This window comes from Macaca mulatta, chromosome 18, assembly GCF_049350105.2.
Source record: "Macaca mulatta isolate MMU2019108-1 chromosome 18, T2T-MMU8v2.0, whole genome shotgun sequence".
Classification (NCBI taxonomy): Eukaryota; Metazoa; Chordata; class Mammalia; order Primates; family Cercopithecidae; genus Macaca; species Macaca mulatta.
Window position 1 is genome coordinate 67,999,912 of NC_133423.1, and position 27,036 is coordinate 68,026,947.

Here is a 27,036-nt window from a genome sequence, read left to right on the forward strand (position 1 = left end):
GCAGCACTTCAAAGTTACCTTGGCACCAGGGGAGTGTTTTTAAAACATGCAATGCACTAAGTGCATTCTGGGATGTCTCAGGCTGAAGACAAAACTGCAAGGGCACAGACATTAGGTACTACAATCTAAAGAGGATCACATTCTGAAGGAGGTCATTGGAATATGGGGAGGGAAAGATTTGGGCTTCTAAGTTTCCTGAAACAAAAGGGTCCAAGGTGAAGCCAGTCTGAACTAGGCAATGAGCAATTCTGATGAAGCCCATCCTGGTCTAAAGTTAACCTGTTCACTTTCAGTGTGGGTCAGGCAGGCCCGAGAATGACAGGGCCAAGGGTTCGCTACTCCCAAACCCGTTTCGCAACCAGTCAGAGTTTCCATTGCAATTCCTACTTATATATGTAAGGATCATATTAATAGTTACTTTAATATGCGGCATCTGCAAAGTTAAAATATCTATCCACCTAAAGCTCAGAAAGGAATACGAAGGAAAATATTTATTAACTAGTTCCAGAGGTTCTATTTCTGCCAAATGTTTCTTAAAATAGAGTATGACATGATGGGGACAATCTGGTGATAGTTTTGTTATTCTAGAACTGCACTGCCCAATATGGTAACTGCTATCCACATGTGGCTATTTAAATTAAATACAACTTGAAACCTTCAGTCACACTGGCCACATTTCAAGTGCTCAACAGTCACATGTGGCTAGTGGCTACTGTACTGGACAAGGTAGAATTATAGAACATTCCTATCATCGCAGAAAGTTCCATTAGACACAGTGTTCTAGAATAATGAATTCTGTTATGACATCATGGTGATTTTACCTGTACTAGCAGTCAGTAATATAAATGCCAATGAGATATCTTTTCTGCATATTTTATGGAAATACCAAATAAAGTCCTTTAAAAATACAGTACAAATAGTAATGCTATCAAGATTGGAACTTCTCTTATTGATAACTGTAGTGATTAATACTTCATCCTCCTATTGACTGCAATCTGTTTTTCATTTACAAACTGTAGAAGGGAGTTGCAAAGTGCAATTTGTGAATTTAGGTAATTAAATCATCACAGAGAGAATGAAGACTTTCATGGAATCATGGAAAATTATTTCAGTAGCCAATTATTATTGTCATTATTTTGGTAGCTTTATTTTTGCTATGAAGATGGTTCAAGGCCGGGTGTGGTGGCTCACACCTGTAATCCCGGCACCTTGGGAGGCTGAAGCGGGTGGATCACCTGAGGTCAGGAGTTTGAGACCAGACTGACAAACAGAGTGAAACCCTATCTCTACTAAAAATACAAAAGTTAGCTGGGCATGGTGGCGTGCGCCTGTAGTCCCAGCTACTTAAGAGGCTGAGGTAGGAGAATCCCTTGAACCTGGGAGGCAGAGGTTGCAGTGAGCCAAGATTGCACCACTGCACAAAAGCAAAACTCTGTGTCAAAAAAAAAAAAAAAAAAAAAGATGGCTCAATATCCTTAGATAATAAACCCTGAGGTTTCTTCTTTTCCAGACAAATATGACTGCTTTAGTACCACACATTTTGCAGTTGAAGTATTGTGCCAGTAAAGTGCCTGCTTTGTTAATAAAAGATGATGCCAGTCTGAGATACACCAGCAGCATTGCTTGTGGTATCCAAAAACATCATTTCAAAAGATCTACTGTATGCTGTTTCACAGGTATCACAATGACAAACGGGCCTATGATAGGTTCTCAATACATGATTCTAGACTTGATGGAAAAACTGCAGTCCTTTAAAAAACGATACCTATTTGTTACTTTTTCATTGCAAAAGAACATGTTCATTAAATACATTTGGAAAATTCAGGAAAGCAGAAATCAGTTTTCGGATGCTCGTAATTTCCTGTCTTTTTATGCAGAAATGTTTTTAAAAAGCAGAGCTGTGGCCTGCAGGGGTGGCTCACGCCTGTAATCCCAACACTTTGGAAGGTCGAGGCAAGGAGGACCGCCTGAGCCCAGGAGTTGGAGACCAGCCTGGGCAACACAGGGATAGCCTGTCTCTACTAAAAATACAAAAATTGTCCAGGCGCAGCAGGGCGCGCCTGTAGTCCAGTTGAGGCCAGAGGATCGCTTGAACCCAGAAGACGATGCTGCAGTGAGCCGAGATCGCGCCACTACACTCCAGCTTGGAAGACAGAGTGAGACCCTGCCTCAAAAAAAGAAAAAAACAAAAACGGTGGAATTATGCTAGAGTTTGAACCTTCACGTTATAGACTATTTGCTAACTCCTCTAACTAGACACCTTGTGCATGGAATCTGGAGGGGAGCAGGTGAGGAAATTTTGTAAATCCTTGTCTCACACATATCTATTCTATAATGGTTACACCTGTATGGCATTTTAAGGGCTTCCTTTCACATGTGAAAGTAAAAGGAGGTGTTTTTTGTAAATTGTCTAATTTATATTGCCAATTAAGTTCCCACGGGTCGAGTTGCAGCCAAAGCAAAAAGGAAAAAAATCTGCGCAGCTGGGTGATATATTGCTTAATGACAAACTTCCAGAGTATTAACCCAGGACTTATATTTTGCCTGGGGACGGGGGTCTTCCACTGGCTCACACGGCGGTCCCTTGTAGTCTCGGGGTAGGGCCTGCCGCTTCTTCCCTCGGGGTGTGGTGGGAGGAGCGCGAAGGCCTTGCGCCTCGCTAGTAGTTGGCAAAACCTGGAACCAGCGCCGGCGGCCCAGGCGGGACAGGAGCAGGCCGGGGGCGTGGGCAGGCCAGGCAGGGGCGGGGAGTGGGCGGGAAATGGGCGTGTCCCCGCTGCGGTCACAGGTCGGGCGGGATGCCAGCTCGCCAGGAGGGTGCGCATTCCAGGGGCGGGCTGCAGGGAGGGGCGGCGCCACCTCGCGCTCCGCCCTGGTCCCGGCCCCGGGCCCCGAAGACAGTCGTTACGCGGGCTCCAGCGTCCTCGGGGAGTGCCAGCGAGAGTCGGTGACGACCACTTTCTCGACGTGGGGCGGGCAGACGGGAAGCCTGCGGTCGTGGCCCCCGCCTCGGTTGCTCTAGGAGCCCGGGTGACCGCGTAGGTCAGTTTCTCGCGGCTGTCCCCGCCTGGAGTTCGAGGCTGGTTCCCGCGCTGATGGGTTCCCGCCGGGCTGCGCCGGGCTGCCCTCGGGAGATCTGTCCGCGCCTGGTTGGGGGTGGGCGCTCCAGTCCCGGGCGTCTCAGAGAATGGTCTGGTCGTGGCGCGGCGACGCAGGGCTGCAGCCGAGCTCGTCTTCCCGGCGGCCGCTGGCTGCTCCAGCGCTGCAGGAAGTTAGGCGTTAAAAGTAACAAGATGTTGGCATTTGTTGCACTTCCACTCGGGTGCCACGACCATGCTGGTGCCGCATGCATCCCCCACCATATCTTCAGCTGCGTGCCTTCTCGATACTTTCGTGTGTCCATCGTGACTTTTTAATTTCCTCCTAACAAGAGGAGGATTGATGCACAATGGAAGTCACGCATTGTTCATGTGACTGTTTCCCAATGTACCGCGTGGTCGGTTCTACAAGCAGGAACGAATATCCAAGGGAGATTCCGAAACTGAATGAGAGCGCAGCTGCACAATAGACTTGAACAATTCACTTATCCCGCTGCCCTAATGATTAGCAGGAGGCACTGAAAAGGGTTATCCTGATTTAGTAGTAGTTTTCAGTTCAAGTTGTCGTTTTTAGGCAGACGGTATTGTGAAATGAACTGTGGGCAGTGTGATATTGTTAGCTTAAATAAGATTGCTTGAATGTTGCAAATGTGGCTATTAGGTGTCTGAATAGTTAATATAATTAAATCAGCTTTAAAATCGGTGGTGTGTTTTCCCTGAAAACTTCAGTCTTTGCCCTGTAGTAGGTGCATTCTGGATTTGGAGTTTGGAACCTCCTCACCTCTGTACTCAGCATTTGGGAAATAATTTGCGGATTCGTTCTGAGGGGAGCAGTATTCGCAGTCTAACCCCGGTACAATGAATTTTTTTGCGGCAGTGTGATGGGTGTAAATTCTGAGCCACCCCCCTACCCCCCTCAAGCTGGAATTGTGAAGATTCTTCATTACAGCATAGTAACAAAATCCGCCTTTTAATTCCCTAATTCTAAACCACTAAGTGGGCTTTGTCTACAGTTTATTGGGGGAAAAGAGGAGAAAACTGTCAGTAACAATCCTTTCTGAAAATTTAACTATTGTCTTTTTTATTTCTCCCAGGAAGTGTAACTCTTCTCTAGTGTTGAGCAACAGATAGTCAAAATAGGACTTAACTGCCAAAGATTGAGTAGATTAATCTGAAACATTTGTTATCTCAGTGTAGTATTTTGTGAAGGTTGTTTATCAAAATGACACTTGCTAAATATCTCATTGTGAATCAGAAATTTATGGTGGGTGGCTAATTCTTCTCTCTGGAGGCTGCTCATTTTTGCACGTATTATTCTAGCCGACTAGTGATTCAGAGCAGGCAGGTAGGATTTCTCTGTTTTTGTTGTTGTTGTTGTTGTTAAATTGAGACAGAGTCTGGCTCTGTTGCCCAGGCTGGAGTGCAATGGTACGATCTCGGCTCACTGCAACCTCTGCCTCCCGGGTTGAAGCGATTCTCCTGCTTCAGCCTCCCAAGTAGCTGGGATTACAGGCACATGCCACCACGCCCTGCTAATTTTTTGTATTTTTAGTAAAGGTGAGGTTTTACCATGTTGGTCAGGCTGGTCTCGAACTCCTAACCTTATGATCCGCCCGCCTCGGCCTCCCAAAGTGCTGGGATTACAGGCGTGAACCACAGGTATTATTTCTATAAAAGTATTCCTGGCCAGGCGCGGTGGCTCATGCCTGTAATCCCAGCACTTTGGGAGGCCGAGGCGGGCAGATCACCTGAGGTCAGGAGTTCGAGAGCAGCCTAGCCAAAATGGTGTAACCCTGTCTCTACTAAAAATACAAAAATTAGCCGGGCATTGTGGTGGGCGCCTGTAATCCCAGCCACTCGGGAGGCTGAGGCTGGAGAATCGCTTGAAGTCAGGAGGCAGAGGTTGCAGTGAGTGGAGATTGCACCGTTGCACTCTAGCCTGGGTGACAAGAGCGAAACTCCTTCTCAAAAAAGAAAAAAAAGAAAAATTATCCCCATCATTTCCTCAAAACAAGGGGAAATGATACTGTTTTAGAACCGACAACAATTAGGTTGAAGAATATAGCCAGTCTTTTTGAGTAATAACATGGCGCAATGCCTGTTAAATATTAATACATTACAAATTTTCTCCTTGTGGCTTTATTTTACTTAGAGATACATCTGTATATCTGATCATAATATTTTTAAGTTGTTAACTGTGTCAGTTTCTTACCTCTTGACAGTACTGGAAGCTGAGCTTTTATACATTATATGTATTCATTGAGAAAAGTAGTAGGCAGAAAGCAGAAATCGGCCAAACGAATAACTTAGTGGAGAAGAGAGAATATGATATCCTTCAGAAGCTTGTCAGTTCGTCCAAGCTGAGTCTGAACTTTGGCAATCAGAACTTTTTTGAAGACCTAGCAAGTTCTCTGAATTTCGTAGAAAGAGGACAGGTTTTAGCACTGCAGTCACCAGCTTACGCTAACAATTCATGAAGTTTAAGAAAAGACACTGTTGTGTACTCTGTATAGTATATATATATTTATGATTGTGGTGTCATATAAGTATCTTATGTGATGTTCTTGGTCTCTAGAAATGTTTTTCCTCACCTGGACTCTGCCACTAATGCTGTGTCGGTACTGTCAATATTAAGGGGGCTGTTTGAGGTGGGCTAGTATAAGAAATAGTTTTAATGCTATTACTAGGAAGATAAACTAGGTCACTCACTTTATTTTTATTTATCAGCCTGCAAGGAGGAAATTACTGTATAGTGAAAGCAGTCTTTAACTGTATATTTTCCTATCATGTGACAATGGAAAGTAACCACATGTTTTTACTTTGTGTTTAAAGTTTTTCTTTAAAGAGGTATTTCTATGATGCATAAATGGTCAGTATTATCATACATGAGTTTAATCGAGTTTGAAAGTTAATTTTCAAATGTGAAATAATTGAAATGGGAAAATTTTAATGCATTTTTCTAAAATTTAGGGAATTTTATCATTAAAAGGTAACAATCAGCCTCCTTGCTAGGATTTTTGTTACTAAACTTGATTTGTCAAATTTGTAGGCTTCTCTGCTCTTCATACCTGCCCTGTTTTGAAACAGTAGTTAATAGTTTTCAGAATCTGTCAAGTTGAAATTGAAATCAGGGGTGCATCTAGGGGTTAGTGCTTAATTGTTAAAGCAGCTAAAATTATAGCACCTAAAGTTATTTTAAACAACTTCATTGAGCAAAGCTATGAAGCTTATTTAATTTTTACTAATTTTAACAAACATTAAAATTTCCAACCGAATATGGATAAAATAAATACCCAGTGATAGGGTTGGTTTTTTATTATGTCTGCATGGCATCCAAGTCAGTGTGGGTATGGAATGGATATGAATAAAAGAAGGTAATGTAAATTTATCAAATATAAAGTAAATAATAATTTGGCATAAACATTTTATGATTTCAGTGCTTTACAAACCGTAAGATGACACATTACAATTCTGGCCAATTCTCCATCATTTCTTCTCCGGAAGATGAATGCTTTTTATTAGGGCACAAAAACTTACTGAGGAAGTTAGAGAAAAAGTTTCACTGAATTAAAAATTAAGTGATAAAAATTTTGTCTTCTAACTTAAAACAATACAGGTTAGTGCTTCCCAAAATAGGCTTTATAATTTGCTCCTGTTTTCCTTAAATTGCCATGTTTTAGGTATTCTCAGTTAATGAATAAAGCTTTTTAAAATGAGGCACTCAAGCCATAATTCAGATTCACCTTCCTCGGTGCTTACACAGGCGCACTAATGAGAATCAATTTAAGTTTTGCAGCTGAATTGAATTTTATAAAATACGTAGCATTATTTCACCCCTTCTACATTCTGGCTGTGACTCTACTGTTAACACTTGGCAAGTAACTTCACCTTGGGGCTTTTCAGTTGCTTCAGCTCTGGGATCAGAGTGTTAGATTAAGTATGAATTTGTCTACCAATGTTCAGTTTCTAAAACAAGCAAAAAATGCATTTATGTTATCACAAATGTCAGTTTTCTGTATGCATAATATGTGTATCTGCACATGTGTGCATAATGTGTACACATATACATACATGTAGGCATATGAGTGCATCAGAGAAATTACTGATTACTAGCAACTAATCATAGTTAGAGCAAATATGTATTTTTTTTTTTTTTTGCCATTGCCATGTTTTATGTAGTTACTTTAATCTTTAATACCTTGCTGGTATTAAAAGAATGTAGTGTCAGGAGAAAGCACACCATTAAGCAGCTAACTACAGGCTGGGCGAGGTGGCTTATGCCTGTAATTCCAGCACATTGGAAGGCAAGACAGGATAATTCCTTGAGGCCAGGAGTGCGAGACCAGTCTGGGCAACATTGCCAGACCTCACCTCTATGAAAGATACAAAAATTAGCCGGGTATGGTGGCATGCACCTGTGGTCCCAGCTACTCAGGAGGCCAAGGTGGGAGGATTGCTTGAGTCCAGGAGTTTGAGGCTGCAGTGAAGCATGATCGTGCCACTGCACTCCATCCTGGGCAACTGACTGAGACCCTATTTCAAAAAAAGGCAGCTGACTACTTTGGAGTGTAAGGCGAAGCACAGTACTGGTTTTTATGTTTTTAAGATTTAGTTTATAGGATGTTTTTGTTCATAGATATTTAATTTTTCTCATTCAAATTTCTAGCACACAATGTATTTTAAATATTAATGTAACAGCAATCATAAAATTAGTATCTGAGAATTTAAAAACTAATCACAACATATATTTTTAATAATTTTTGAATAGTCTCCATTTGTCTTTATTAAGATTATAGGGCCGGGTGCGGTGGTTCATGCTGTAATCTCAGCACTGTGGGAGGCCGAGGTGGGCGGATCACCTGAAGTCAGGAGTTTGAGACCAGCCTAACCAACATGGAGAAACTCCATCTCTACTAAAAATATGAAATAGCCGGGCGTGGTGGCACATGTCTGTAATCCCAGCTACTCAGGAGGCTGAGGCAGGAGAAATACTTGAACCCGGGAGGTGTAGGTTGTGGTGAACCGAGATGGTGCCATTGCACTCCAGCCTGGAGAACAAGAGCGAAACTCCATCTCAAAAAATAAAAAGAGTACAAATACTGGCTGGATGCAGTGGCTAATGCCTGTAATCTCAGCACTTTGGGAGGCTGAGGTGGAGAGATCACTTGAACCCAGGAGTTTGAGACCAGCCTCAGCAACACAACGAAACCCTAACTCTACAAAAAATATGAAAATTAGCTGGGCATGGTGGCATGTGCCTGTAGTCCCAGTTACTTGGGAGGCTGAGGTGGGAGGATCACTTGAGCCCAGGAGGTTGCAGTGAGCTGAGATTGTGCCACTGTACTCCAGCCTTGGTGACAGACCCTGTCTCAAAAAAAAAAAAAAAAAAGAAAAGTACAAATGCCATTTGGCAATTGTGCAAGTCATATTTTAGATGCTTCCTGATTTTTTTTGTGTGTGGTAAAATGTACGTAACATCAAATTTGCCCTTTTAGGTTTTTTTTTTTGTTGTTGTTTGTTTGTTTTTAAAAAGAGTTTCATTCTGCTGCCCAGAGCTGGAGTGCAGTGGCATGGTCATAGCTCACTGCAGCCTTGAACTCCTGGGCTCAAGTAGTCTTCCTGCTTCAGCCTCCCAAGTAGCTGGATCTATAGGTGCGCACCATGACACTTGGTAATTATTATTATTTTTTTTTTTGTAGAGACTGGGGTCTTGCTGTGTTGCCCAGACTAGTCTTAAACTCCTGGCCTTAGGCTATCCTCTTGCCTCAGCCTCCCAAAGCAGTGGGATTACAGGCATGAGCCATCACACCTGGCCTGTTTTACCCATTGTTGTGTATTACTCAGTGGCATTGTGTACATTCACATTGTAGTACAGCTATCACCACTGTCCATCCCCAGAACCTTTTCCTGCATCCTAAACTGAAACTCTGTTCCCATTAAACAATACCCCTATTTCTTCCTCCCTTCTCCAGCCACTGGCAACCACCATTCTATGTTTTGTCTGTATGACTTTGACTATTTTAGCTGTCTCATCTAAGTGGAATCATACAATATTGGTCCTTTTGTGAGGGGTTTATTTCACTTAGCATGACGTATTCCAGGTTCGTCCATGTTCTAGCATGTGTCAGAATTTCCTTCCATTGATTGACTGATTGACTGATCGAGACAAAGTGTTGCTTTGTCTCCCAGGCTGGAGTGCAGTGGCACGGTCTCAGCTCACTGCAACCCCTGCTTCCCGGGCTGAAGCCATTCTTGGGCTTTAGCCTCCCCAGTAGCTGGGACTACAGGCATACACTGCCACACTAGGCTAATTTTTGTGTTTTTAGTAGAGACGGGGTTTCACCATGTTGACCAGGCTGGTCTCGAACTCCTGACCTTAGGTGATCCGCCCGCCTCAACTTCCCAAAGTGCTGGGCTTACAGCGGTGAGCCTCTGCACCTGGCCAAAAAGTTACCTGAATCTGCTGAAATTTGGAGAGCAAGAGCATGGGAAATGAGAAACACAATATTCAGGGTCTGAATTTTTTTTATTCAATGGCTTTTTTGTTTTGAGACGGAGTCGCACTCTATTGCCCAGGCTGAAGTACAGTAGCGCAATCTTGGCTCACTGCAACCTCAGGTTGAAGTGATTCTCCTGCTTCAGCCTCCCCAGTAGCTGGGATTACAGGCATGTGCCACCGTGCCCAGCTAATTTTTGTATTTTTAGTAGAGATGGGGTTTCCCTGGTCTGTTGGCCAGGCTGGTCTCGAACTCCTGACCTCAAGTGATCACCTGCCTTGGCCTCACAAAGTCTTGGGATTACAGGCATGAGCCACCACGCCCATCCTTTTAGAGGCTAAATTATATTACCTTGTGTATGTCACATTTTGTTTTTCCATTTATCTGTCAGTGGACATTTAGGTTACTTCTGCTGTGAACATGGGAATACAAATATCTGTTTGATTCCTTGCTTTTAGTTCTTTTGGGTATATACCCAGAAGTAGAATTGCTGGATCATAGGTAATTCTGTGTTTAATTTTTTGAGGCATCCCCATACTTCTCTGATGTTTTAAGATTTACAATTGCATGTTTTTATATGTATGAGTAGGTGAATTGAGCCTGGATGTCTGGGGTTTTAACTTTTCTAATACCTTTAAGAACTCTATTCCTGAAAAAGGGCACTTTATTAAATATTTTCAGTTTCTCGCACCCAGGTGAATTAGCTCTTATTGTTGAATTTTATTATCTTTGATTTCTCCAGGAATTTTCTGTCTTGGTTCTGTTGTTGTTGTTGTTTGAGACAGAGTCTCACTCTGTCACCCAGACTGGACTGCAGTAGTGTGATCTTGGGTCACTGCATCCTCTGCCTCCTGGGTTCACGTGATTCTTATACCTCAGCCTCCCCAGTAGCTGGGATAACAGGCGTGCACCACCACACCCAGCCAAGTTTTGTATTTTTTAGTAAAGATGGGGTTTCACCATGTTGGCCAGGGTGGTCTCGAACTCCTGGCCTCAAGTGATCTGCTCTCCCTGGCCTCCCAGAATGCTGGGATTATAGGTGTGAGCCACTGCACCTGGCTGATTCTGTAGATATTAAGCTGGAATTGTAAAGAAAAGTAGCAAGCTGTTCAAATGATAAAATAATAGACTCCAACCAAATTTAACAAGTCATCGCCCTTTGAGCTGTAAGTTTTAAAATCTTTGTCAATATCTCAGAACTGTTGGGGCCATGGAATTTATCTACTGTATTAAGTGGGGATTTAGTGGCATAGACTATCAAGTATGGTCACCAGTTTAAGTAATTTTACGATATTTATAAAGCAACAAAATATAAATTTACTGTCCTCAAAAGAATTTAAAAATTAGAAGTCTAGCTTTCCCTAGTGGACCTTGGAGGAGAGAAAACGTAAGGCAAAAATGGTCTCTTGTCTCTTGGTTTTTGAAGCTCAAAATGTTTTCCATCTAATTATTTCCTGGAAAACATTCTTACGGCCATGAAAAATCTCATTAATCTAAAAACAGAGCTGGGAATTGCGTGAATGTGAGAAGAGGAGCTAAAAAGTGGTCTTGAAAAATACCATGTTCACTGATAGAAATGGCTGCAATCCATTGTGACCAGCTGCATTTGGGAATGCTTATCTTCTTCTGGCTTAAATATCAGAGGCAAAGTGCTTTTCTGGAATAAGCTCTCATGATTTGGAAGAATGTTTTTAAAAAATCTGTTCAACATATGAATTTGGATGATTCTTTAAAAAATCAATTTTGAATTTTCTTCTAAAGGTAACTTTTAGTCAGAAACTAATAGAAATAGTTTACAAATTAAAAATGCATAAAATTAAGAAAGTAGTTATCAACCTAAATACTTGGGGGGGGTGTGTTTTAAACAATTTCTCTCTTTTTTGATATAATTTTTTTTTTTTTTTTGAAACAGATTCTCACTCTTGTCGCCCAGACTGGAGTGCAGTGGCGTGATCTTGGCTCACTGCAACCTCCACCTCCTAGGTTCAAGTGATTCTCCTGCCTCAGCCTCCTGAGTAGCTGGGATTACAGGTGCCTGTCACCACGCCTGGCTAATTTTTGTACTTTTAGTAGAGACGGGGTTTCGCCATGTTGTCCAAGCTAGTCTTGAACTCCTGACCTCAGGTGATCTGCCTGCCTCGGCTTCCCAAAGTGCTGGGATTACAGACAGGCGTGAGCCACTGTGCCTGGCAGTGTATATTTTTAAAAATGTATTTCCCGTGGTTTATTAGAAAAAAAAAACTGTTAATTTTATGTCACTACCTTTTGTAAGGCATTGCCTGTAGACCTTCCTATAGGGAGACCTGATTGCTTTGTTTTCAAAGGACTAAGTCCTCATCCATCCATCTGGTTAATTAATATTTGGTTGCCAGCCATGTTTTAGGCACCTTGCTAGGGATATAATAGGGGAACAGAACAGACATGAGGCACTTGTTCTAATCGAGTTTACAGTCTAGGGACAGCCGAAGAAATGACCACACTCATTTCCAAGAGGTGGTAAGAGAAGGTGCCAGTCTCTTCCCCACCCCTGCCATTCCTTTCTAAAATTATAAAAGATTATAAGGGAAAAGCAGTGAACATGCCTGTTAGCATTTTGGAATTTATCCTCTAAGTATTGCTTATTTGGTTAAGTCTGAAGTTTCATAGTCAGAAAATCTTTAGAGTGTGGTTGGGCTGCACAGCTAGACTAGTTTTGATACACGTAATGTCAGTTGCTTTGAACATGCAGTGTCAAATTGCTTTGAATATGTAGTATCAATTGCTTTGGACGTGAGAGAACGTCCAGATTGCTTTAAGAATATGTTTTAGTCAAATGCCTGTCTTGAAACTGATACCTGTGGGCTTCAGGCACAAGGGCAACATGAGTTGTTGATTTTTCCTTTTCTTGGTGAAATTTAACTGGCTCTGTTCCTTTCTCTTTCTTAAAAATAATAAAACAATCTGTATGACTGTATTGGCCCCATGACCCATTTTTTTCCTCTCCTACCATCCTGTCTTATAGGAAGAGTCCTCTCTTCTCCTCAGGTACCCACAAATCTGTCCCTTTTCTTATTCTGGAAATTGGCAGTCATCAGATAGGAGCTCTCCCCCGGCTCCCTGCCCCTTAACCATCCTCACCATGATTGGCTGGTACTACAGGTGCTATTTAAATTCTAACCTACAGGCCAGGTGCGGTTGGCTCACACCTGTAATCCCAGCACTTTGGGAGGCCGAGGCGGGCGGATCATGAGGTCAGGAGATCAAGACCATTCTGGCTAACACAGTAAAACCCCATCTTTACTAAAAATACAAAAAAAATTAGCTGGGCCTGGTGGCGGGTACCTGTAGTCCCAGCTACTCTGGAGGCTGAGGCAGGAGAATGGCGTGAACCCTGGAGGCGGAGCTTGCAGTGAGCTGAGATTGCACCACTGCACTCCAGCCTGGGCGACAGAGCGAGACTCTGTCTCAACAACAACAACAAAAAAATTCTACCCTATAACTGCTTTCATGTACTTAAACTGTTATTAATTAGCTACCTTCTCTTTCTTCCTTCCTTCCTTCCTTCCTTTTCTTCCTTCCTTCTTTTTTTTCCTAGACAAAGTTTCACTCTTGTCGCATAGGCTGGGGTGCAATGGTGCAATGGCACATTCTTGGCTCACTGCAAGCTCCGCCTCCCGGGTTCACGCCATTCTCCGGCCTCAGCCTTCGGAGTAGCGGGGACTACAGGCGCCCACCACCACGCCCAGCTAATTTTGTGTATTTTTAGTAGAGACAGGATTTCATCATGTTGGCCAGGCTGGTCTGGAACAACTGACCTCAGGTGATCCGCCCATCTCGGCCTCCCAAAGTGCTGGGATTACAGGCGTGCGTCACCACGCCGGGCCCTTTTGTTTGTTTGTTTATTGGTTTGTTTTTTTCTGAGACAGGGTCTCACTCTGCCACCTAGGCTGGAGTGCAGTGGCACAATGTCAGCTCACTGCAACCTCCACCTCCCAGGTTCAAATGATTCTTGTGCCTCAGCCTCCCAAGTAGCTAGGACTACAGGCATGTGCCACCACCCCTGGCTAATTTTTGTATTTTTAGTGGAGATGGGGTTTCACCATGTTGGCCAGGCTGGCCTCCAACTCCTGACCTCAACTGCTCTGCCCACCTTGGCCTCCCAAAGTGCTGGGATTACAGACGTGAGATACCGTGCCCAGCCTGCTAGTTTCTTATTGAACATCTTCATCTCTGTTTCCCACAGGAATCTCAAACTCACCACAACCAAATAGAGTCACATCTTCACTCACGTTGTTTATTTTCTATCCCATATCTTGGTTAATCTCCCTGTTATGTATCTAGTGTCCAAGGAACTTTGCTCACCCCTGTGATCTTGGTGAACTTCTTATTCAAGTACCAGTTTACATTTTACTTTCTCTGTATCTAATCACTAATGTTGGCAGATAGCTAACCACTCCCCTTGTCCTCTGTGGCCACTGTTCCGTGTACATTGCTGTACTTGACACAGGCTGTGATTGTTGTTTGCATGTTTGCCCTGTTCTGGAGGGCAGGGACCATATTATCCATCATGGTACCCCAGTGCCTATAACAGCCCCTATCATCAGTAGATACTCAAGAAACGTTTGTTGAATCAATTTTAGTTTCAATCCCAGCATTTATGAGTAACTACAGTGGTTTATATATTATAGTGGACTGTTTAAGTAGATAATAGATTTATTTATTCATTTTTTGAGACGGAGTCTTGCTCTGTCACCAGGCTGGAGTGCAGTGGTGTGATCTCGGCTCACTGCAGCCTCCGCCTCCAGGGTTCAAACAATTCTCTTGCCTCAGCCTCCCGAGTAGCTGGGACTACGGCGGGGGTCACCATGCCCAGCTAATTTTTGTATTTTCAGTAGAGACGGAGTTTCACCATGTTGGCCAGGATCGTCTTGACCTCTTGACCTCGTGATCTGCCTGCGTCAGCCTCCCAAAGGGCTGGGATTACAGGCATGAGCCAAGGCGCCTGGCCCAATAGATTTATTTTTATCCTTTTCATTTTTATTGTACAGAGCTTTGAGAATTTTTAAATCTTTTTTTTCTGTAAGCCCAATATAGTAAGAACCTAAGGAAAATGTTACAAAAAACTTCTTGTATGTTTTGAAGATACTTCAAACATTTTTTGATTCATACTTTAAAGGCATGAAAAGAATATTAAACCTTTTTGTGTAATATGCCAGCAAGTCTAGACCATCACTCCTTGTTTAATGTACATGATTGAAAATATATTAAAAAAATCCTCTGTGATAAATGCCTTGTTAATTAGACATGAAGCTTTTTTGGTTTTTATCTTTAATAACTTACATTTTCCAGTTATAAAATGACTTTATATTGTAGGAAATTTGGAAAATACAACTAACCAAAGAAGATATTTAAAACCATTCATAATTTCACCACAAGGAGTAACCACTGTTGACATCCTGGTATCTTTTCCCTCTGTTTCTCTGCCAGTATATAGCAAACATAGAGAGAGCTTAATCTATATAGGTACCATCTGTCCTAACAATATATTGCAATTTCATGGTTTTATAAATTATTTAAACTTTTTTTCTTTTTCTTTGATTTACTTTTTTTTTTTTTTGAAACAGGGTATCACTCTCATCCAGGCTAAAGTGCAGTGGCGTGATCTCAGCTCACTGCAGCCTCAACTTCCTGATCCTCCCACCTCAGCCTCTCAGGTAGCGGAGACTGCAGGCGCACACCACCATGCCTGGCTTAATTTTTGTATTTTTGTAAAGATGGGGTTTTACCATGTTGCCCAGGCTGGTCTTTATCTCCTGGACTCGAGGTCCACCCACCATGGCCTCCCAAAGTGCTGAGCCATTGCCCCCAGCTTCTTCTATAATATATTTTTATCAAAAAAAAATTTTTTTTTCTGAGACAGGGTCTCTGTTACACAGCCTGGAGTGCAGTGGCACGATCTTGGCTCACTGCAGCCTTGACCTCTTGGGCTTAAGTGATCCTCCTACCTCAGCCTCCCCAGTGGCTGGGACTACAGGCTCACGCCACCATGCCCAGCTAATTTTTTTTTTTTTTTGAGACGGAGTCTCGCTCTATTGCCCAGGCTAGAGAGCAGTGGCACGATCTCAGCTCACTGCAAGCTCTGCCTCCTGGGTTCACACGCCATTCTCCTGCCTCAGCCTCCTAAGTAGCTGGGACTACAGGCGCCCGCCACTACGCCTGGCTAAATTTTTTTTTTTTTCAGTAGAGACGGGGTTTCACCATGTTAGCCAGAATGGTCTTGAACTCCTGACCTCGTGATCCACCTGCCTGGACCTCCCAAAGTGCCGGGATTACAGGCGTGAGCCACCATGCCCGGCCTCATGCTTAGCTGATTTTTTGTATTTTTATAGACATAGGGTCTCACCGTGTTGCCAGGCTGGGTCTTCTGTAATATTTTTAATGGTTTCATAGTATTAGGTGAATGAACCTTTATTGATGGATCTTTAATTTTTTGTTCTTTCTTTCTTTCTTTTTTTGAGATGGAGTCTCCCTCTGTTGCCCAGTCTGGAGTGCAGTGGTGTGATCTCTGCTCACTGCAACCTCTGCCTCCCGGGTTCAAGCGATTCTCCTGCCTCAGCCTCCTGAGTAGATGGTTTTACAGGCGCCCACCACCACGCCTGCCTAAGTTTTGTATTTTTAGTAGAGACGGAGTTTTTTTGCCGCATCGGCCAGGCTGGTCTCGAACTCCTGACCTCAAGTGATCTGCCCTCCTCAGCCTCCCAAAGTGCTGGGATTACAAGAGTGAGCACCTGTGCCTGGTCCTGATTTTTTTTCTTTATAAATAATGCTACAGTGAATATAAGTATTGCTAACATTTTTAAAATATTAGATATTTTAACAGGTGAATGAATGCAGAGGGGATTAATATAAAAGCTGATTAGCACACTGAAGAAAGGGCATTACAATCACTGTTAGATGAAGTCCCCCCAGAAATTTACTCTGAAAATAAGATTCTGAGTCATGACAGAGATTCTTTACTTGGCCGAACTTTATCAGACTTCTGAACCTTCTGCTGGGTCCATCTGTGCACTTCCTTGTAAAATCCGGTTTTAGGAAGAACCCTCCATCCTTGATATCTGCTCAGGTTCCTCATCCTCCACCATCCCCCGGGTGGTATCTGACCACCCTGGCTTGTCTTCAGCGGCAACCCTGTTAGTTTGGTTTAGCCAGAATCCCCTCTGCCCCTGATGTTTCCTCTGAGTACTTTTCCACCCACTGACCCTGACCCTGCTCCTTGGCCATAATCCCACTTGTCCTTGCTGTATTCAGGGTTGAGCTTGAGCTGTCTTCCCCACTGCAAGACCGTCTTGTGGTGGTCCTTGTAACTGCCACAGAGGTCCTGAATAAGTCTTTCTATCATGCTTTAACGAGTATCACTGAATAAGTTTTTCTTTAAACAGCCTGATCCTGGGTTTGGCTTCCTGCAGAGTTTATAAGAGCTTTTTCTTTTTTTTCTTTTTTCTTTTGAGATGGAATTTTGCTCTTTTTGCCCAGGTTGAAATGAAGTGGCATAATCTCAGCTCACTGCAACCTCCGCCACCTGGGTTCAAGTGATTCTCCTGCCTCAGCCTCCCAAGTAGCTGGGATTACAGGAATGTGCCACCATGCCTGGCTAATTTTTTTGCATTTAGTAGACACGGGGTTTCACCATGTTGGTCAGACTGGTCTCAAACTCCTGACCTCAGGTGATCGACCCGCCTTGGCCTCCCAAAGTGTTAGGATTACAGGTGCGAGCCACCGCACCCGGCCTATAAGAGCTCTTTCAAAGGGAAGCCACTGAGCGAGGCCTTGTGCGAGCACTGGAAATAGGCCTTAGCCAGGCTGATGGCTTAGTAGGGCTATAGTAGGGACCAGATGTGGGCTCCTGGATGGCAGGAATTTGTTGGGGGATTAGGCTCTTCACTTTCTGCCTCTGAGCCCACAGGTATTTCTCAGGTGTGGGTGGAAGGAGAACACTCCTGAGGGGGTGGAATTAGGACCCTCAGCTGAACAGGCAGCAGAACATCCTTAGCGTAGGGGCCAGATAAACCAAGTATGGATAAGAGCTAGGCCAGGCCCACAACTAAATATCCGGGGTTTCCCCTCACTCTGGGGATTCCTTTGCTAATTTTCTGTTTCTAATGTCTTTGCTAATGTCTTCCTCTTCCTTGGTTTTTTAATTTTGGTGGGCTACACCCCTAGTGGCTTCCTGAGAAGTGGTGCATGGGAAATAAATTGATATACTGGTATATTTAAAAATGTCCTTATTGTACTCCTACTTTTGATTGGCTAATTATAGAATTGGGGGTTGGAAATAATTTTCCTCTAGAACTTTTGGGCATTGCTTTATTGTCTTTTGGATGCCTATGTTGTGATAGAGAAGTCAAAATCATTCTGATTCCTGCTCTTTTGTTTATTACCTGATATCTTTTGTTACCAAAGTTCTAAAATTTCATGATGATGTGCTTTCATAGGTTCTCTTTTGTCTGCAGATCAGAAATTTTCCAGAATTGTCGGGCTCTCATTAGGCCTTTCAGTGCTGTAAGACTTCCTTAAATTCTTTTTTTTTTTTTTGAGACGGAGTCTTGCTGTGTTGCCCAGGCTGGAGTGCGGTGGCATGATCTCAGCTCACTGCAACCTCTGCCTCCCGGGTTCAAGCGATTCTCCTGCCTCAGCCTCCTGATGTAGCTGGGACTACAGGCCGGCCTCCCCTACCACACCTGGCTAAATTTATTTTTCTATTTTTAGTAGAGATGAGGTTTCACCATATTAGGCTGGTCTTAAACTCCTGCCTCAAGTGATCCTACTGCCTTGGCCTGCCAAAGAAATTCTTTATTTTCTCTATCTCTGTTTTCTTTTTATAGAACTTCTGTTTCAGTGTTCGACCTCCTGGACCAATTATCTTAACAGTCTTTTTTTTTGATACCAAGTTTCACTCTATCACCCAGGCTGGAGTGCAGTGGCATGATCTCAGCTTACTGCAACCTCCATCTCCCAAGTTCAAGTGATTCTGCAGCCTCAGCCTCCCGAGTAACTGGGGTTACAGATGTGCACCACCAGACTCAGTTAATTTTTGTGTTTTTAGTAGAGTTGGAGTTTCACCATGTTGTCCAGGCTGGTTTTGAACCCCTGGGCTCAAATGGTCTGCCTGCCTCGGCCTCCCAAAGTGCTGGAATTACAGGCATGAGCCACTGTGCCTAACCAACATTCATCTTTTATCTCCTATTTTCTTAACGGTTTTATTTTCTAGGAGATAGTCTCAACTTATTTTCTAACTCTTTTATTGAAGTTTAAATTTTTGCTGTTTTTATTTCCAAAGTTCTTTTTCTCAAGCTTTGTTTTTTTTAGATAGCATCTTGTTTTTGTTATAGAACAGAATATCATTTATTATCTAAGGATATTAGTTATTATTTTTTAACCTTTTCTTTGCTGCCTTGTTTTCTCTAGGTTGCTTTTCTTCCCTGTTTGGTTTTGGTCTTTGTCTTTCATGTTTAAGAGTGGGGAGCTAGAAAGTTGGTTGAAAACTGAGACAGTGGGTGGAGCCTGTTGACTGCTAACTTCACTGTAAGGTTTTCCTGGCTTGACCACTTGCTGGGAGCTCCTGATGTCTCTCTTGTACTTTAGGAAATAGAACTAGCTAAGTCTCATAGAGGGTAAAGCCTGGCTTGCCAGCATAAGAAATGCTGATTAGGGGTTGAGGGCTGGGGTCCACCTGTTTACTCTGCTCTGTTTTGAAACCATGCCTTCAAAACCCATCCAGTCACCAGCCTATACAGCCCATCTCTTTTAATCTCACTGGAAGGTGTATTTAACCAGTCCCCTGTTGATGACAAGGAGTGGTTTCTAACTTTTCCACTATTACAAAAACTATAATCTTTATGAACATGCTTTCAAAATAATCTTGTGTAAGATGACAGCAAACATGAGGGGAAAAATAAACATTTAAATAAAAAATCTTGTGTAAATGTTTCTGCAGGATAGATTCCTAGATATAGAGTTGCCCAGACAAAGTAAATGGTATGTATGAATTTTGAAGTTTATTTGATATTGCCAAATTGCTGATCTCCGCCTGTAATGTATGAAAGGTTGTATGCATTTATATTCATTTTAGCACTGTACAGGAGTGCTGTTTCCTATCCATGCCAGCATTGTTTCTTGTCTGTTTTTATTTTTGCTAATTCGATGGGCAAGAAAACTGTCACTTGTGTTTGAATGATTTCTATTTGTTTGATTATTAGTAAGAATGACATACTTCTGGGAATTGCTGTTTGTAACATTTTCTCATTTTGACATAAATGCTTGAAATTTGGTTGTAATTTTCTGTATTTGGTTTGGGGCTTGATAAGAAAATACGATAGAAAAAAAAATTTTTTTTTTTTTTTTTTTTGAGACGGAGTCTCGCTCTGTCGCCCAGACTGGAGTGGAGTGGCCGGATCTCAGCTCACTGCAAGCTCCGCCTCCCGGGTTTACGCCATTCTCCTGCCTCAGCCTCCCCAGTAGCTGGGACTACAGGCGCCCGCCAGCTCACCCAGCTAGTCTTTTGTATTTTTTAGTAGAGATGGTTTCACCATGTTAGCCAGGATGGTCTCGATCTCCTGACCTTGTGATCCGCCTGTCTCGGCCTCCCAAAGTGCTGAGATTACAGACTTGAGCCACTGCGCCCGGCCAATTTATTTGTTTACATATAGCTACTTCAGGATGTTTATCTGTAATGAGTTTCTATTCAGAATGACTTTTTGCACAGTTTTGAATGTGTTAGTTTACATGTTAGTCTTACACTATTCCTATATGAATGGTCATATTTTGACTTTATCTCTAATTTTGTTTTTTCCTTTTATGTCTAATTTTTAATGTAATAACCATTTGCATAATACTATGTATTTGACAGAATGCTTTCACATACATAATCTTATAACGAACAGTTTATGAGGTTGGTTGTATTTTGCAGATGAGGAAACTAAGGCCTTAAGAAGTTAAGAGACTTGCCCAAGTTTCTAGTATGCTGCTTCAATAATAATAGGAAGGGCAAGGGGTCTCAGGCTTAAGTTCTCACCCTGCAATGGATTTATTCAGTTCTTGTGTCTGTCTTATCAGCTGCAAAATGATGATTATTTCCCCTTTCTATATTAGCAGGTAATATCTAAAAGCTCATTATGTTCTCAGATAATAGCAATGTTATTATTTTCTTAATCTAGAAATGAGCACGGAAGCAGAGCAACAGCTTCTCCATCACGCCAGAAATGGCAATGCTAAAGAAGTACGACAGCTCTTAGAGACCATGGCGAGGAATGAAGTGATTGCTGACATTAATTGCAAAGGTAAACTTTGAATGGATTTTGTAGCTTTCTCGTATGAGTCTGCACTACTCTTGGCGTTTATTTAATGCTAACCTTTCTGATCTATCGTGTAATTAATCTCTGTCATGCTAGGAAGAACCCTACAGATTGGAGGAAACGTCTCTCCTAGTCCCCTCTAAGTCAGAGAAAGGGAGGTCCATTCTTAAAATTGTTATGGATCCCAAATATTACAAGCCACAAGGGTGACCCTAGCCCACAGGATATATCCTATGATAATTTTTTTTCTTCTTGAAGACATTGCAGTTGACCTACAGGTTTGAGTGTTTACTGTGTGCCCTGGAGATAATGATGAAGAGGCAGATAGGATCCCTGCCCTCATTGAGCTTACTCTAGTAGATTAATAGATCAGACTAGTGTGCATTACAAAATATGCACCAGGATGTGGAGGTGCAGGTGTCATGGGAGAGGTGTGGAACTGGAACTGGAAGGATTAGCTTCTTGGAGGAAACCATTCTAAGGTGAAATGTGAAAGAGTAGGAGTTAACCAGGTGACAATAGAGAAGCAAAAATGGTTCAAGGAAGAAGAAACAACATAGCAGCCAAGTCATAATGTGCCTTGGGTAGCAAAGGGGCCAGTACATCACAATCTTGCATCAAATGTGCAGAGAAATAAAACGTGTTCTCTAAAATGGCTCTGGTATTGTAATAAACCCCTTCATGTTCTCGGAGGTGTCAGGGGAGTAAATGTTAGTCTTTGGGTACTTCTGTCTTTTTTGTTTGTTTGTTTGAGACAGTTGTTCTGTTGCCCAGGCTGGAGTGCAGGGGCTTGCTCACAGCTCATGGCAGCCTCAGACCTCTGGGCTCAAGTTTTTGTCCCACCTCAGCCTCCAGAGTAGTTGGGACTACAAGCACATGCCACCACGCCTGGCTAATTTTTTTATTTTTTGTAGAGATGGAATCTTGCTGTGTTCCCCAGACTGGTCTTGAACTCCTGGTCTCAAGCGATCCTCCTATCTCGGCCTCTCAAAATGTTGGGATTACAGGTGTGACCCACTGCATCTAGCCATACTTTTTTTAGTAGCCCTTTTGATAAAGTCTTGGTCTCCCTTCCCCTGTATTTCCTCTAACTTGGTGTTCGAGTGTAGAGGCGAGCCTTGCTGTGTGTTTGTGCGGTGGAGAGGGCAGGGTTTCCTCAAATCTATGACTCGGCTTTGGTTCCTCAGCCACCCTTGTCTTCCTGGTGCTCCTTAAGCATTGGAACCTGACGTGAAACTCAGGTAAAAAGTCAAAGAATCAGGTCTCTCAGTGTGTTGTGTGCTATAGTAAGACTCCTTGGCTGTATCAGGAGACTCTCATGTGGCTCGTGTTACCCTCTGTCACATCTTCATCTGGCACCGGGCCTAGGCTTGCTGGTTCAATGCAGACACACTCCTGTTCCCCTCTTGGGAGAGTGGCATGTGGGAGCCAATGCCATGGCGGAAACTAGAATAGCTCTGGTTAGCCAAAATGTAGCCTTCCCTCAGGACACCTTACTGAGTCTACTTTGATGCGGCACCTGGCAGGGGAGTGCTAAGATGGGCGACCTAGAGGGGTCTTTTCCTGCATCCCGGAAGCAGCTTGCCTGTTCTCCGTGTCTCCCCAATGCATCCCACTTTCTGAGTGTAAGATCCAGAGCCACGTGTCTCAGCTTTTGTCTTTTCTTCTTCCACAGTTCCTCAGTCCCAGAAAGGGCTGGCTTCAGATGGATATTTTATTCTTTTTGCTACTTCCTCCTCTTGTACCAGGACAGCAAACCTCATGACCTCACCCTCAGTGGGGAAGAAATAGCATCTTTGCAATAGGGAAGAAACTGTGATCTGAGGATCTGGGTTGTCTAGAAACTGAGTTGGAAAAAGGAATTTTAAAATGTCTTTGTTATGGAGAATGATCTGAGGAAAAAAAATATTTAAAAAATAAAAAATATATAAAATTTGCCCCTATTCTTCAGCAAAGACTGGCTCTTTATCTTTACCTCAGGATTCTATTTTGAATGCCAAAACATTTGATCATCCTCAGTGACCCTTTTCTGTCTCCCTTTCCCACCTCCACCCATGGTTGCCTCAGGCCAATTAGGAGAAAGTCATCTACTTGGAAATGTAAAGCTGAGAAATATGTTAATTTTTTTTTCAATTTTCACCTCATTATACCTGTCAGTCAGACTTTATCTTAAGGGTAGTTTGAAGGGTTGATGCAGAAGGTGACATAGTCAGTTGATGTGCAGTTCTCAAAGGAGTGGGGAGGGGTGGGCAAGACCAGGCGTGAATAGTGTTTCCATGTGGGGGATTCCTTCCTGGCATTTCTTGGTTTTCTTTCCTTTCTTTCTTGTTTTTCCAAATCATGACAAATTGGGAAAATGGTATAAATTACTGTGATTCTCCTGCAAGAATTAAAGGTTAACAGTCAACATAGAGATGTTACTGTTCGGAAGGAATCCACTGATGTCAAGTTGAAAGTGAGGGAAAGAAGGGCTGATGTGAGTGGAAAGTGAAAGTTAGCTTTTTTAGGGTCTGGGAGAGGAGGATAGAATTAGTTTTGCTTGTAGCTGATGTTGTGTTACAAGTATGTGTTCCTGGTCCTGTCTGATGATAGTGTGAGTCATTCTTGCAAATAAAATAAATATTAATATGTATATGTGTCCAAGCACAGTGGCTCATGCCTGTAATCCCAGCACTTTGGGAGGCTGAGGTAGGCAGATCATGAGGTTAGGAGATCGAGACCATCCTGGCCAACATGGTGAAACCCCATCTCTACTAAAAATACAAAAATTAGCTGGGCATGGTGGCAGGCGCCTGTAGTCCCAGCTACTTGGGAGGCTGAGACAGGAGAATAGCTTGAACCCGGGAGGCGGAGCTTGCAGTGAGCCAAGATCGTGCCACTGCACTATAGCCTGGCGACAGAGTGAGAATCTGTCTCAAAAAATAAAATAAAATAAATATGTATATACATAATATACTTTTTGTAAATTCTATGAGTGATGTTCCAAGAAATAATAAATTTTGGAAGCAAACTAAGTACTTATATTGGCAGTCTCAACACACAGTTCTGTGTATTGCCGTCACTTTACTAGGTGGTCCTTTACTAGGTGGTCCAAATGTGAAGTTTTTTTAATATTCCCCAGTAATACCTGCTGGTGTTTTAGTGTTTTAATATTCTATATAGTGTACTATTCTTTGTAAAATACTCCAAAACTTGACATTTCTTATTCATTGAACACACCCTTTTAGATATCGATAAGTTGTGAAAGAGTATAAAACCTGTATGAAGTATTTTAAAAGGAAATGTAGGATCTTGGAAATTTTTTTCTTTTTTTGAGACATAGTCTTGCTGTGTTGCCCAGGTTGGAGTGCAGTGGTGCAATCTTGGCTCACTGCAACCTTCACCTGTTGGGTTCAAGCGATTCTTGTGCCTCAGCCTCCCAAGTAGCTGGGATTACAGGTGCCCACAACCACACCAGGCTAATTTTTGTATTTTTAGTAAAGATGGGGTTTCACCATGTTGGCCAGGCTGGTCTCCAACTCCTGACCTTAAGTGATCTGCCCACTTTGGCCTCCCAAGGTGCTGGGATTACAGGTGTGAGCTGCTGCGCCTGGCTGGATCTTGGAAATTTTCATTTCTTGATCCACAGCCCTATTTGGAGATACTAGATGTGAAGACACCAGCTCAGAAGCTATCGTAGGAAGTGAGAGGAGACAGTGTGGTTTGGCTGGGGGCAGAAGCAGAGGTAATGGAGAAAACTAGATGTAATGAATATTTAGGAGTTGGAGTCAGTCAAGCTAATTGAGTGTGGGGTGAAAAGGAGAAAGCAGGAAGGTGCTGCTGCTGTTGAGTGAGAAGTTAGGGGAATGAGGGGCCATCCATTGTGAACACACATGTGGGAGGGGCCTGGTGGTTCCTGTGAGTATGTGTATGGAGGACGACAGGTGAGTTCAACTTTGTGCTTTGTGGGCCTGAGGAACCCTGCCCAGCCAAATGGAGATGTCTAGTGGACACTTTGGAGATGGAAATATGGATTTTGAAGTCAACAGCACAGAAACAACGGAAGCAGTGGGAGAGGGCCATGAAATACCTCTTTTTTTCTTTTTATCTTTTTCTCTCTCTTTCTCTTTATTTTTTGCGACAGGGTCTTGCTCTGTCTCCCCTGCTGGAGCGCAGTGGTATGATCATGGTTTACTACAGCCTTGAACTCCCAGGCTCAAGTGATCTTCCCACTTCAACCTCTGGAGTAGCTGGGATTACAGGTGTGCGCCACCACGCCTGGCTGATTTTTGTATTTTTTGTAGAAATAGGGTTTCACTACATTGCCCAGGCTCATCTTGAACTCAAGCAATCTATCCGACTTGGCCTCCCAAAATGCTGGGATTACAGGTGTGAGCCACCATGCCCAGCTGAAGTACCACTTTTGAAGTGACCAGTAATGGACTAGTCGGGGAAAATAAATTTTCCAAAGGATATGGAAAAGTAGTGCCAGAGAAATGAGAGGACCCACAGGGTACAGGGCTGTGGCAGCCAGGGAAGAATGTGGCCGTGCTGTCCAGTGATGCAGTGATGGCGGAAACCTGCCCCCGGGACCCATTTCTTGTTAAAAACTGAGGACGGTGTTCATGACCTGGTGGGAGATGAGCTTCATCTGCAGTGGGTGGGGGCTGACAGGAAGGACTGTCGGGTAGAAAGAGCCAGTGAAGAGGAGAATGGGGAGAGTGAGGGGCGCAGTAGCTGCCAGGGAGCATGGAGTAGGGAGGGTTTCATTTGTGTTTCCTCATTAAATGGGAAAGATCGGAGCATTCACTCCTTCCCATGACAGCTAAAGGGGGAGAGGTTGAAGACAGGTGAAAAAGGAGGGCCTGAGAAACAGGAAGGGGTGGGCCCCAGGATCCGGGAAGAACGGTTAGTCTTAGACCTCGGGAGGAAAGTTTAGCAGAGTGCCTGTAGATCCAGGCGGGGTGGTTGATTTGGTGCTGGAAGCGCAGGGAATTCTATGAAAGCTTCTGTTTTCTCTGTGAAGCTGAAATACATCATTTGCTAAGGTAGAGTTGTCTGGGTAAAAGGCTTGAGGAGAATAGTGAAGGACTGAATTACTTTTTGTTGGAACATATGAGAGATGCTTGGACAGGACCTTACAGAAGGGCCTTCAGCTAGCGTGAGGTCCTGAGTTTATGGTGTGTAAATCCACAGGGCTCTGTTGTTTTTCCTCACCGTTGGTTAGCCACCTGGGTGTGATTATGGAGAAACTGGGCTCGTGTACTTAGCAGGCTTTGGAGGCTTTTTAGGCTGCTGTGACAGATATTATAGTGAAGCCAGGATTTTCAGGATATGATAAAGAAATGTTGAAGTGAGGGATTAAAGAATAGACACTGAATGTATTGAAGGAAGTGAAGATGGAGGGTATTTACATATACATGAAAGTGATTAGGCCTGGCACAGTGGCTCAGCCCTGTAATCCCAGCACTGTGGGAGGCTGAGGTTAGAGGATCACTTGAACTCAGGAGTTTGAGACCAGCCTGGGCAACACGGCAAAATTCCATCCCTACAAAAGAATCCAAATATTAGCCAGGTGTGGTGGTGCATGCCTGTGGTCCCAGCTACTCGGGAGGCTGAGGTGGGAGAGTTGCTTGAGCCCAGGAGGTTAAGGCTTCAGTGAGCTGTGATAGTGCCGCTGCACTATAGCCTGGGTGACAGAGGGACACCCTCTTTTGAAAAAAGAAAGTGATTAGAGCTGGGAGCTGGGTAAGTTGAAAAGAAAGTGTGGGGGATGGCTGTGTGGACAGGCTGCGAAGTCGGGAGTGCTTGGGAAAGTGGCTTTCTGTGTTCTGAGTCCAGGGGTGTTGATGGCACCCAGGCTGTGGCTCTGGCAGTGGGTCCCTGACCTTAAGCAGAGGCATGGTTTGTGAGAAATGAGGGAAGCTGAGAAACTGAGAGACCAAGGTGCTGAGTAGGCAGTTGACGCCCTGAGGATGGTGGCAGGATTTGCAGCAGACTGAAAGTCTATAGGGCCCGAAGTTACTTGGTGAGGGTTGGGCCACTAGGAGGGTGGCAGATGGCAGCAGAGAAGGCCAAGAGCTTTGACTTAATGACAGAAGCCTCAAAGGAGGAGCTGTGATGTGAATGGAG

General features: G+C 43.4%; 1 protein-coding gene and 1 pseudogene across 6 annotated transcripts in view; one reads left to right on the forward strand and one right to left on the reverse strand.

Moving 5' to 3' along the window:
• Nucleotides 1-2,884: 2,884 nt before the first annotated feature.
• On the reverse strand, nucleotides 2,885-3,348 carry LOC144336424 (uncharacterized; annotated as a pseudogene). The gene has a single exon (XR_013408222.1). The product of XR_013408222.1 is annotated as an uncharacterized LOC144336424 (transcript).
• The window catches only part of OSBPL1A (oxysterol binding protein like 1A), a 229,920-nt gene continuing 205,777 nt past the window's right edge, over nucleotides 2,894-27,036 (forward strand). For all 5 annotated transcript variants that reach the window (XM_028837998.2, XM_028838000.2, XM_028837999.2 and 2 more), the window contains exons 1-2: nucleotides 2,894-3,042; nucleotides 20,788-20,910. In XM_028837998.2, coding sequence (XP_028693831.2) covers nucleotides 20,790-20,910 — 121 coding nt within the window. In that variant the 5' untranslated portion in view covers nucleotides 2,894-3,042; nucleotides 20,788-20,789. The remainder of the gene's footprint in view (nucleotides 3,043-20,787; nucleotides 20,911-27,036) is intronic.